The sequence below is a fragment of the Prunus dulcis genome, unplaced genomic scaffold (assembly GCF_902201215.1).
Source record: "Prunus dulcis unplaced genomic scaffold, ALMONDv2, whole genome shotgun sequence".
Taxonomy (NCBI): Eukaryota; Viridiplantae; Streptophyta; class Magnoliopsida; order Rosales; family Rosaceae; genus Prunus; species Prunus dulcis.
The window spans coordinates 2,094-15,255 of record NW_023010439.1 but is presented as its reverse complement, the minus strand read 5'-3'; the positions used below and the strand labels follow the sequence as shown (position 1 = coordinate 15,255).

At 41.7% G+C, this 13,162-nt stretch overlaps 1 protein-coding gene across 1 annotated transcript; it reads left to right on the top strand.

Moving 5' to 3' along the window:
• Nucleotides 1-4: 4 nt before the first annotated feature.
• LOC117613622 (BURP domain protein RD22-like) lies at nt 5-1,087 on the top strand (the record flags this gene model as incomplete). Its single annotated transcript, XM_034342220.1, has 1 exon — nt 5-1,087. A coding segment is annotated over one exon (912 nt), but the record flags the coding sequence as incomplete, so codon positions are not given.
• Nucleotides 1,088-13,162: the final 12,075 nt, after the last annotated feature.

Below are 13,162 nucleotides of genomic sequence, written 5' to 3'. Positions count from 1 at the left end.
AAATTACAGTCTAACAAATTATAGAAAACCTCCTCCTGCATCTGACGAGGGCAAACCTGAAATTTTCCCATCGAACAAAAAACATTACAGTCTAAGAAATTATAGAAAACCTCCTCCTGCATCTGACGAGGGCAAACCTGAAAATATCCCATTGAGAAATTCAGGTTACCAACGAAAAAATTATGGAGGACGTCCTCCTGCATCTGACGAGGGCAAACCTGACAGTCAACTACTCCATTATAGAGACTTGGCTATTTTCTTCTTCGAGAAGGACATGCGCCCTGGCGCAACAATGCAGTTCCAATTCCCTAGAAATTCAAACACGGCTACTTTCCTGCCACGTGAAAGTGCTCAATCGATCCCCTTCTCCTCTAACAAACTACCAGAAATTTTCAACCATTTTTCAGTGAAGCCAACATCTGTGGAAGCCAAAACAATTAAGCAAACAATCGAAGAGTGTGAAGCTCCAGGCCTTAAGGGAGAGGAAAAATATTGCGCCACATCTTTAGAATCAATGGTTGATTTTAGCACTTCGAAGCTTGGAACAAGAAACGTTGAAGCAATCTCGACGGAGGTATTGGAAAGAGGAGCCACCATGTCCATGCACAACTATACGACAATGCCGGGACTGAAGAAGTTGGCAGGTGACAAAGTCGTTGTGTGTCATAAGGAGAACTATCCCTATGCTGTGTTTTTCTGCCATGCAATAAAACAAACAGCAGCTTATGTTCTCTCCCTGAAAGGCGATGATGGGGAGAAGGTTAAAGCTGTAACCATCTGCCATCTAGACACATCAGAATGGAACCCAGAGCATTTTTCCTTCCAAATCCTCAACGTTAAGCCCGGAACCGTTCCCATCTGCCATTTCATTTCCACTGATGCTGTTGCCTGGGTTCCAAAACACAAATCTGCATGATCATCATTTAGCACTGTGCGTATAATTATCTCCCTACTTATTTCTACCTCTTCATCATGTGGTGTAAGATATATGATGAGATGAAGTTTTTGGGATTAGTGGTCGGGTTGCCTGAAAAACACAGATTATAGAAACTGCTTGAAATTAACCCGATCATGTTTTCTCTTGTAAGACTTCAACTTGTACTCCCCAATGTTTGAGTGTTGAATTGTTTCGTTGGAATAGGCTGCTAATGCATTAGTTAGAGAAGCCTCCATTTATATCAAAGTCCTCAAACTATCAAGAACTAATTTATCCAGAAACATATACCAAGACGCAAAACAACATATTTTCCATGCTGTCTGTAACACCAAAGCAAACTTCCTTTATCACATCATTTAAAGGATCAAATTCCATCATGTAAAGCATACAAGTGCCTCCCTAATATGATAGTTGTATACAACTCTAATATCATAAAGCAAACAAAATTTCTAAGTTAGTTTGCTTTATGATAGTTGTTTTTTGAAGGGGTCCTTAGATCCTATCTCAAAAAGTTTGGCTTTTATTAGGTTTAACTGTGGTTTTTATCTCTATATACCCACTAACTTTTATCTCTCATTTTTATTACCCATTTTACCCTTTAAAATAAATATGGCAATAAACTAAAAATTCTGATTTAATGCATGTTTTACTCATAAGAGAACTAAAAACTAAAAATTCTATACTCTAACACAAATAATGAAAACTAAAAACTAAAATTGAAATGGTTTCAAGCAATTGCATGTCAGGCGCTATATATAATGTATCAATCATGGTTTGTTTAATACGCGATCATTTTCGTCATTTTCCCATTCAAAATATTGAAATTATGAACTACATACCATGAAAGATAAGAAACTAAAAGCTTCAAGAAAATAGAAATGTGCTACAAACACAGCAATGAAGATGTGGAAGCATTATCTCAGACGAATGATTCTGAAGTGGAAAAAACAAGAACAAAAAAGGAAGTGAGTTAAATTTGCACCTGCTATGTTCAAACGACAAACACTACTACATTTTACTTTTTGCGCGACGAATAACAAAACATTGCGCAAAGTCTCATTTAGTCGCACTAACTTCAGCGCGACAAAAACTTCGTTGCGCATATTCCGTCGCGCGAAGATCGTGAAGAAAGCCTTTGCGCGACGAGGTACAACCATTCGTCGCGCAAAACTGTGCGACGGGTAAACCATCGTTGCACCAACGGTATGGAGACGAAACAACTGTTCGTCGCATAAAATTTGCGCGACGATAAAGTATTCGGCGCACGTATATTTGCGCGACGATGGGAATAGCGCGACGAAAAATAATTCGTCGCGCAAAACTTGTTCGGGAGACGTAGATGTTCGCCGCAGAACCATTCGCGCGATGAGAAAGTTTTCGTCGCTCATATATTTGCGCGACAAAAATCTCTGTCGTCGCGCCAGAGAAGACGCGAGACGAAACGATTCGTCGCGCAAAACGTGTTTGCGAGACGTATGTATTCGTCGCGCAAGAATTAAAAGTAATAAAAAAGTTGATTTTTTATTTTTTTTTGTTACATGTGGGTTTGCGCGACGAAATATTTGCCGTCGCGCAAAAATTATATTACAATTCTTTTATTTTTTTATTTTTTATTTTAAATAAAATTGGTTTTTTTTTATTGATTAAACAATGAAATTGCAATAAAAATAAATTAGAATAAAATTTTGTTATAAAATAAAATAAATGTATTACAAATAAAATAAATGTTTATGATGAAAATAAATACACTAATCAAATAATGAATCAAAATCAACCGAGTCGTCGCCAAGATGCGGGTCGGAGGTCTGGGCGTTCACTGGGGCAATGGTCTGGTGGGGATGCTCGGGATGGACGGGCTCGGAGGTCGGCGCATCAAAATGCGGGACTGGAATGCCGGACTGTGCGAGGGACTGCAGAATGATCGACATCTGGCTCTGAAGAGTGGCCACCTGTGCTGTCAAAGCAGTGACCTGACTGTTTGACTGCGCCGATGAACGAGGTCTAGGTTCCCTCCGCCGGGCATTCCCCATCCCTCGACAATATGTCCCCCGCCTCCTCCCGAGAGTCTGATCCAACGTCTCCGTCAAGATCTGAAATCCAGCATCCTGTGGAGGAGCCACAGACTCGATCGGAGTCTCGGGAGGAAGCTAGGAGGCGGACTCCTGAAGAACCAACTGGCTCCTCTCCACCATCGTCGTCTGCTGAACATAACATAAAATATAAATTAAAACATGCATATAAATTGAATGCGTAACATAAGAATTAAAATTAAATAATACTTACATGAAGGGACTCGGCCAACTCTTTCCTGGGTCGAACATAAACGTCACCAAAGACGTCGATCTCTGGGAACTTGGACCCCTCCTAAATTGAACAAGAGAAGAAAAATATTAGTATGAAAAAAATAAATTAATAAAATGACATTAAAAATGAAATAAAAATTTTGTGATTATTACCCGACGCCGTGCATCCATCCTATACGAAAAGGGTCTGGAGCCGGAATGGTGGAGAAGGGTCTTATTCTTCCTATTACCCTTATTCACTTGGGCTTTATTCTGTTATACAAAAAATGAAACGTATTAGTTAAAATATAAAAAATTAAATAATAATGAAATAAAAAAATAAAATAAACATTAATAAGTAATAAGTAATAATTAAACAAATATAATTAAAAAAATACCACAAATTCGGGCGCTTGAAAATGAGCGCAGAGCCTCTCCCAACTATCCTCCCGCCCCTCAAGCTCCTTCGGGCAACCCTCCTGAAGAGCGACTTGCGGATCATCAAAGGCCAAAAAATGGTGGTGCAAGTCGCTCTTCCACTGTTTGTACCTCTCAGCGAAGAGTCTGTTGACGTACGTCAACGACTCTTCGTCGAGATCCTCCAAGTTATAGTTCGCCTGCAATCAATTAATTAGATACGTTAAGTAATAGAAATATACACAATTTTAAAGAAAAATAATGAAAATGTAAGGTACATACCGACAACTGGCTGCGAACCTCCACCTTGATCTCGTCAGGCATGACCCTCCAAGACTTCCATTGCATCGGGCAATGGGTCCGCACGACGTGGCCAATGTCGTGGGCCAAGGAGCTATGCAACTCCGCCGTCGGTGCAGCCCGATGGCGCTCGTCGTATCCGATGCTAATACGACTGTTGGTCACCCGGTGACCTTCGCCGTCTTCAGCTGACGACACGGTCCCCGGGTGTTCTTCTTCGCTGCAAAGAAATAAGGTATTAATGTTAAATAAACAACATTGTCAAATTTCAATATAAAATTAACAATACAAAAGTGTAGTTATACCTGGCTGTGATCCCGAGGCACCAGTACCGTCGGTCGATGGTGTCGGTGGGCCGGTGCCGCCGCTTAGTACTAGCTGGCTGCGCGACGGATGACGCAGATGACGCAGGCGTCTGGGACGCCCCGGGACCAACCACCACGTGGTCCAGCAAAGCTGGAGCAGTGGCAGCAGATGCCGACTGAGCCGGGGGATCCGAACTCGGTGCAGTCGTCATCGACCTACCACGCCTAATCAAGTCTGACATCTGCACATATAATTTCATTCAGAATTTAAACTAATTAATTAAAAGCATAGCATGACCTAGGGTTTGGAATTTCGGAGTATCCGGGTCTCCGATCAACGATCGGTCGAATCCTAAACGATCCTAGAAACACAAAGGTACAACTACGTGAGTTTCAGTTCGATCCAACGGTCCGAACATATAAAACCTGGAAATCGCACAATAGGCAAAATCCGATCAAGACTCAAACGGCAACCAAATTCAAATCCGAGCAAACCTACGCGCTCGTGACAAACAGGGGATTGCTCCGGGACCCAATGCCCCACTGCCACAGTATCCCACCCGCCACCACACGCGCCGGCAGCACGTGGGTGTCCAAAGCGATAAAATTTGCCGGAAAATTCTAAAAACTAAGGGCCAAGGTTCCTACCCTAGGTTGAAAACATTAATTGGAGCCACTTTTGTTCTCGGACCTACCCCGAAAAATGGCCGGAAGTGGCCGGATTTGACATTCCCACACCGGCCAAAACCTAGGGTTTTAATTCCTATTTCCTACAGCGAAAATTCAGTAAATCCTAACCAACCATCAGCTAGAGCACAAAAAATAGTCGAGAAATCATGCCTCAGGCGTCGGAAATGGTGGCCGGAGGAGGGAGAAATCGGCCGGCGTAGAATCGGAGCTCAACCGACGAATTTGCGACGGCAGGGAGGCGGCGACGGCAGGGAGGTGGCTGAGGTGACGGCAGGGAGGCGGCTGAGGTGACGGCGAAGAGAGAGGGCTGAGGTGACGGCGGAGAGAGAGGCATGGAAGGAGGAAAACCAGAAATGGGGAAGAAGGAGGCCTCGGGTCGTTTCAGCAGATTTATTCGACTTTGCGCGACGAAGAATAAAATGCGTCGCGCAATGTAGCATTAATGAATCTTGTGCGACGACATATCCGTCATGCAAAATGGCATTACTGAACCTTGCGCGACGAAAAGGCTTCAATTCGTCGCGCAAAACACTTTCTGACCGCCAAAATTTTGGGATTTAGGGTTTAGCGGGAGGCTGTTTTTGCACGACAAAGATAGTAAGCGTCGCGCAAGGATATCCTTGCGCGACGGGACTACTGTATTCGTCTCGCAAACACTTTCTGGCAGCCAAAATTTTGGGATTTAGGGTTTAGCGGGAGGCTGAAACTGAAAGATCTGTGTTTTTGCGCGACGAAGACAGCAAGCGTCGCGCAAGGTCACCCTTGCGCGACGGGAAGGACTCTATTCGTCGCGCAAAACAATGCCAGGGCCGCCAAAATTTTGGGATTTAGGGTTTAGCGGGAGGCTGAAACTGAAGGGTCTGTACCTTTTGCGCGACGAAGAAAGAGTAAGCGTCGCGCAAGGATATCCTTGCGCGACGGGGAAGACTCTGTTCGTCGCGCAAAGTAAGTGTAAGCGTCGCGCAAGGATATCCTTGCGTGACGGGACGACTGTATTCGTCGCGCAAGCACTTTCTAGCAGCCAAAATTTTGGGATTTAGGGTTTAGCGGGAGACTGAAACTGAAAGGTCTGTGCCTTTTGCGCAACGAAGGCATGTGATTCGTCGCGCGAGTTCAAGATTGTGATTCAGATGAAATTTTCACCAAGTGTTCAGAGGTAGAGGGATTGCGCGACGAATAGAAATTATCCGTCTCGCAGTATTTTTCACTTAGACTTTGCGCGACGCATATATCTTATTCGTCGCGCAAAACCTAAAATGTAATCCCTAAGCCCTAAGCCCTAAGCCCTAAACCCTAAACCCTAAAATAGTTTCAATGATCCAACCGGCAAACTTAGTTTTTTATACTTGGAGATCGTATACGCCAAAAATCAAAAAGAACAAACATTCAGATATCAGGGAACGGGACAAAATATTTCGACGGTTATAAATGAAAAGTCATGATTTAACGGTTATTTGAACTCCGATTTTGATCATTTTTTACAACAACATTTGTTGACCCTATATGAATAGAATGACTGAATTTGATCTTCAATTTCAGATTTTTACACTAGGGGATACCACATAAATGTTAAGTTACATTTGTGAATGTATGAACAAATTATAAGGTTTTTGGTGAATATATGATTTTGATAGCACACACAGTCTACGTAACTAGTTTCAGTCATCCAGCCGTCAAACTTGTTTTTTTTATACTTCGAGATCATAGACAGCAAAAATCGGACAAAAATAATATTCAGAGATTAAGTAACGGGGTAACACTTTTCGACGGTTCCAAAGAAAAAGTGATGATTGAACGGTTATTTTAACTCCGATGTTGATGATTTTTTGCAAGGTACAGTCCTTCACTCCATATGAATACAATGAACTAATTCGATCGCCAATTTTAAATATATATGTGTGTATAAATACTATAACGTTACCCTAATATATATTTGCGCGACGAATGGACCATTGTCGTCGCGCAAAAAGACCATACTCGACGGAACAATATTTTGTCGCGCAGTGTGTGACTTTACGCGACGAATATGTATGCGTCGCTCAAGATATGCGCGACGAGGTCTTTTCGTCGCGCAAACTTGGAGCGACGAATACGTATGCGTCGCGCTAAACTTGCGCGACGAGGTTGATTCGTCGCGCAAGGTTTTGGCGCCATTTCCTCAATGAGATCAAATGGTGTATGCTTTGTATTTTTTACATATACGTTTTGTGTTCATCATTTTTTAACTTTGTATAAAGAGGGTTATATTTAGAATTGGCCAATCAAATTTAGAATTGGCCATAAACCTCATTACGTCAAATGTTTTGTCAATAAAAATTTTCAATTTATTATTAAAAGGGTTTTATAACTAGATTTATTTAACAATGTTACATTTGTTGACATATATAAGGATTGGATATAACAACTACATATATTCAAAGATTTGTATTACACAAAATGAATACACTAACATAATAAATTTACAAATAAATTCATTATTCATCATCTGAACTATAATAACTTTCGTTATCATCGCTATCATCACTCTCGGTCTCCCAATCTTCTTCCTCCTCCTCCTCTATAACTGCATCATCGGCGTTGCTAGATCCCACTGCAACATCGTATCGCGGAAGATCACCGAGGTCAATTGTAATTGACTGAATCGGTATTTCGACTGAAGACACTCCTTCTATTTGAAACGGTTCTTGTATAACATTTGTATCTCGAAGTGTTTCCGCATCATTTTCCATTGAAGATTCTAAACGTTGGTCAGCCACATTGTCGACGTCGTTGTCACTTGGGTCTAGTTCTGGTATATCATACACGTTCCTATGATCCATCTTCTGCACAACTTTCCACCCGTTCCCGGCTTTAGGGTCATCTAGATACACAATTTGGGACGCCATGTTTGCCAAAATGTACGGGTCGTCATCATACCAAGTTCTGTTAATGTTCACAGACAGTACTCCATGGTCGATTTTAACACTTCCTACCCTATTTGGGTTGGTATCGAACCATCGACACTTAAACATGATGACTTGGTATCGATCTTTGTAAAGCAATTGCACGACAGTTGTCAGTTTGCCATAGAAATCAATGTCCGTGCTTTCGCCTCCACTTGGGACATGGACACCGCTGTTTTGCATACACAACTTGTCATCTCGTGCGGCCCCCAAAAATTTGACGCCGTTAACATTACAACCCGAGAACAATTCAGCGCGAATTGGGCCGAACGCCAAGTTATATAACTCATCACTGTAAGTGGGGGAATTCGATGATTTCAATTTATTCACCTAATAGTATACAAAACCATTGACATGTTAGTCTGACAAAATTAAGTACTACAATTTATATTTGTCAATTACAAAACACTTATAACTTACAGAATCCAAAAACCATTGTGGAAATAATTCACGTTGTTTCCGGGCAACCAAATGTGATGGATGTTCTCGCTTCATCATCTGTTCATGCTCATCTAAGTAGGCCATTATCTCATCACAATTGTTCAGTACGAACCAATGCGCTACTTCCATGTCATTTGTAGAAAACGACTCTCCTCGTCCAGGATCTCCAAAGGGCCGTGCGCTTTGGGAAAAAACAGAAAGTTGTTCCTTTCTCATACCTCCGTCGTTATTACGCTGAGGCCGATTGAAAGCCGTCTCCACATCTTTTAAATACATTCCACAGAAAGTAAGCGACTCATATTGAACCCAAGCCTCTATAATTGATCCTTCGGGCTTTGCCCTGTTGCGTACACTTTTTTTCAGCTCTCGAGAAGCCTGCCAAAATAAAACGATATGATACAAATTAGCAAAGTGTCGATAATGATGCATACACAAATGATAAAGATTATATACCTTTCTATTGGATACATCCAGCGATAGTTGACAGGACCAGCAAGCAATGCCTCTTCCGGCAAGTGAACCATCACGTGCATCATACTTGTGAAGAAAGCTGGAGGAAATATCATCTCAAACTTGCATAGGACTTGGACAATGTCATGGCGCAACTGAAACATGTCTGTCCTTCGCAATGTTTTTGCCGTCAGTTGGGAAAAAAATCTGGATAACAACATGATTGGCTTCACCACATCTTCCGGCAATAGGTGTCGAATACCCACAGGAAGTAGGCGTTGCATAAACACATGGCAGTCATGACTCTTAAGTCCAGTAAATTTACCCCCATCGACATTCACGCAACGTGCGATATTAGAAGCATACCCATCGGGAAATTTGACAGACGATACAAACTTTAGAAACTCTTTTTTGTCATTCGGTTTCATAGAAAAGAATGCAAGATCCCTTCTAGCTTTATCACTGTCCCTATTCATCCATAAACCCCTTCGTATGCCCATTCTTTCCAAATCAAGGCGAGCTTTGATCGTGTCCTTCGTCTTCCCCTCGATATCTAGAATCGTGCCCACCAATGTGTCGAATACATTTTTCTCAACATGCATCACATCTAGATTGTGCCTCAATTTCAGTTTCGACCAATATGGGAGCTCAAAAAACATAGGCTTGTGCGTCCAGTTCAAATGTGTAGAAGGTCTGGTCCGACTAACTGTTTTTCCGAACGGAGCAAAATCCAAACGGTTCAGCTGTTCCAAGATCTCATCACCGGACCATTCTCTAGGTCTGAGGCGACGCTCTGTGTTCCCGTCGAACTCTTTATCTTTTTCCCGCCATTCGTGGTCCCATGGCAACCATCTCCGATGACCAAGGTAACAAACTTTTCCTGCGTGCCAACCAGAAGTTACATCTTCCTTGCATACAGGACATGCCATATAACCCTTTGTGCTCCACCCAGAAACCATTGCATATGCTGGGAAATCATTCACAGTCCACATAACTGCTGCCCGCAAAGTGAACATCCTCCCAGTTGATTTATCGTGCGTGCGAACACCGTTTGTCCATAAATCCTTCAGCTCATCAACCAGAGGCCTTAAGTACACATCAATTGACCTGCCAGGATCCTCAGTTATCAAAACAGTCATCATCATGTATTCTTTTTTCATGCATTTCCAAGGCGGCAAATTATATGGGAATGCGAAAATCGGCCAAGTGCTGTGGTGTTGGTTTAGAACCCCATACGGATTGAATCCGTCAGTGGCAAGTCCCAATCTAACATTTCGGGGATCAGCAGCAAACTCGGGGAACGTTCGATCGAACTCTTTCCATGCCTCCCCATCTGCAGGATGCCGCATCACATCATCGTCTACCCGTTTTTCCTTATGCCATCTCATGTCTGTGGCAGTATGCGTCGACATATACAATCGCTGCAACCTAGGTTTAAGGGGCAGATAACGCATGACTTTTTGTGGTATCTTAGTCGTTCTATTCTGGGATGTCATTTTGAACCTCGACTCATTGCATATAGGGCATGTATCCAACGTTTCATGCTCTTTGTAGAATAACATGCAATTGTTTTTGCAAGCGTGGATTTTTTCATAACCCAATCCAAGACCATGCAACACCTTTTGTGCATGTTTATGGTCTTTCGGCAAACAATTGTCCGTCGGAAGCATTCTCTTGAAAACCCCCAAAAAGTAATCGAAACACAAGTTCGACATACGATACTTTATTTTTCCGTGCATTAGCTCCACAATGGCAGTGAGAACGGAAAAGCTCTCGCACCCCGGGTATAACTCTTGGTTGGCATTTTTTAACAGTTTTTCATACTGTTCAAACTCCGCACTGTCTATTGGTGTAGGCACGTCATCTTCCCCTTCCTGATTGATGTTGGTCGATGCGAATGGAAAAACATCCTGTATAATACCCATGACTTGATCATTAGGATCCACAATAGGTTCAACATTGTCCACTCTTGGGGCATTTGAAGACGAAGCATGGTCTACTTGTTCGCCGTGAAGGTTCCAAATGCTATATGTTTCAATCATTCCATTCCTTACTAAATGAAATCCAACATTTTCAATTGTCTCCCACAACGTGTTGTTACACCTCCTACAAGGACAACGGATTCTAGTTGCACCCGGGTTGTGTCTACATGCAAACTCAATAAAATCCTCGATTCCATCCAAGTATTCGTCTGAGCATCTATTCGGGTTCTGTATCCACCTTCTGCTCATAATTCCTGAAACCACAATCCCGACACAACAATCACAACAACTTCATACGAAGTTATAATGTCACCTTATGCCTCCGGTAAGGGCCCTATCCCATTCGGGAATGCATAGTCCTGTCACGTAACATACGGCTACATGAGATTAGATTTCGACGTGGATTAATTTCGGCAGCATCTCGACACAGTTCTTGAAGTGGGCATAGGTATAAATACCTACGTACCACCGAAGAACGTACCGAGATGACACCGAAATCTCCACAATCGAAACCTAATCCTGTAGCTGAAGATTATGTGACAACACTATGCATTACCAAACTGTCCAAATAATGGGACAATTCAAGAATTAATTGGACCGCAGTCATGCCTTACGCATCCATGAACGAAATCCAACTAATCTCGAACGGGAAACTACGTGTTACTAAACATAAAAATAAAAGTACGAAGTTAATTTCAATTAACTTCGTACATCACAACACATTGTGCTACGTCACGCACAATTTCACAACATTATAAACATATAACTTCACAAAAAAAGTACAAACATAACAAACAAACTTTTACAATAACATACATTCTCAATCGTTCTCCACCAATCACTAATCACAAATATCCGTAATGAGAACAAAATTAATAGCATTAGTACGAATTTACATTAATACATTTAAACTAACGATAAAAAATACATACCCAATAAACGTACTGAATTCACAGTAGAGCAGCGGCAGGGAGAGTGAGAGAGAGGCAGAATGCAGGGAGAGTGAGAAAGAGGCAGATACTAATATGAAGAAGTAGGACTTTGCGCGACGAACAAGATAATTCGTCGCGCAAAACGCCGTCGCGAAAACAAACTTTTCCGTCGCACAAAACAACATTTCCGTCGCGCAATCATGTGTCGACATATGCTTTTTTGCGCGACGAATAAAATTATTCGTCGCACAAACTTCCGTCACGCAAATACGATACGGCGTCGCGCAAAGTGAAACATTCGTCGTGCAAGATCGCGCCGCTATTAAACTTTACGCGACGACGGCCCTTCCGTCGCGCAAAAAAACATAATCCACCCTGCATTTTGGCGCCAGTTTCCCTCGTTTTCTTATGCGACGGTAGATTTTTTCGTCGCGCTAAGTTGTCTTTTGAGACGAAAACTCTCGTCGCGCAAAATTTTTTTTCCGCCATAAAAGGAGCCAATTTTCTGTCCATCTTTGCGCGACGATTAGTAGGAATTGTCGCGCAATATTGTCATGCGCGACGATCAATGTCGTCGCGCAAGATTTTGGCACCAAAAAAATAGGCGGGGTTTTTTTTACCACCTTTGCGCGACGAAATTTATTTACGTCGCGCATAGACTGTTTCCGCGACGAAATTTATTTACGTCGCGCATAGACTGTTTCCGCGACGAAATTATTTGTCGCGCTAGTTTTCTGTTGTATGCGCGACGGAATTTTTTTTCGTCGCAAAAGTGCTTCTTGCGCGACGAAAATTTGTTCGTCGCGCAAACTTCCGTCGCGCAAATAGTAAATCGTAGTAGTGACCCTAGACATAATTACAACAGAAAAGAAAACCCAATTACAATAGGACTATACAAACAGACAAGTTTGACTCAAAGAAAAAAAAAAAAAAAATGGCAAGTTTGACTCCAAAAAATTAGTCATGTTTTTGGAAATAAAATAACGTTATAGCAGTATTGTTTAGGTAATTATCCGTTGGAAAATTATGGTGATACATGCAAAAGGTTGCTAGGTAATTTACCTATACTTTGTAGGTATCCTAATAATTTACCTATACTTTGTAGGTATCCTAATAATTTACCTATAATGTGAAGGTACACAAATATTCTTAGATTGTACAGGTAAATTATTTAAAAAATAATTTACCTATACTTGGTAGGTATACTAATTTACTTACATTATTGTAAATTAGGCATGCATGTTTTCTTAAAGTTGGAAATAAAATAAATTATCTTTAAGTTTAAGAGAAATATTATCGACTGAAATCTAAATATTGTCCCCCAAACTTCCATCTCCTATGTTTCCAGATGATGACTTCAAACCTAACTTTAAGCCCACTCGTGTTAATGAAGCATCTATATGTCATGCTTGTTTAATTATGAGAGGTATTTTTTCCAACTTCTTGTGTCGTTGGATTTGGCTAGGGCGGAGACTGAGGCGCAA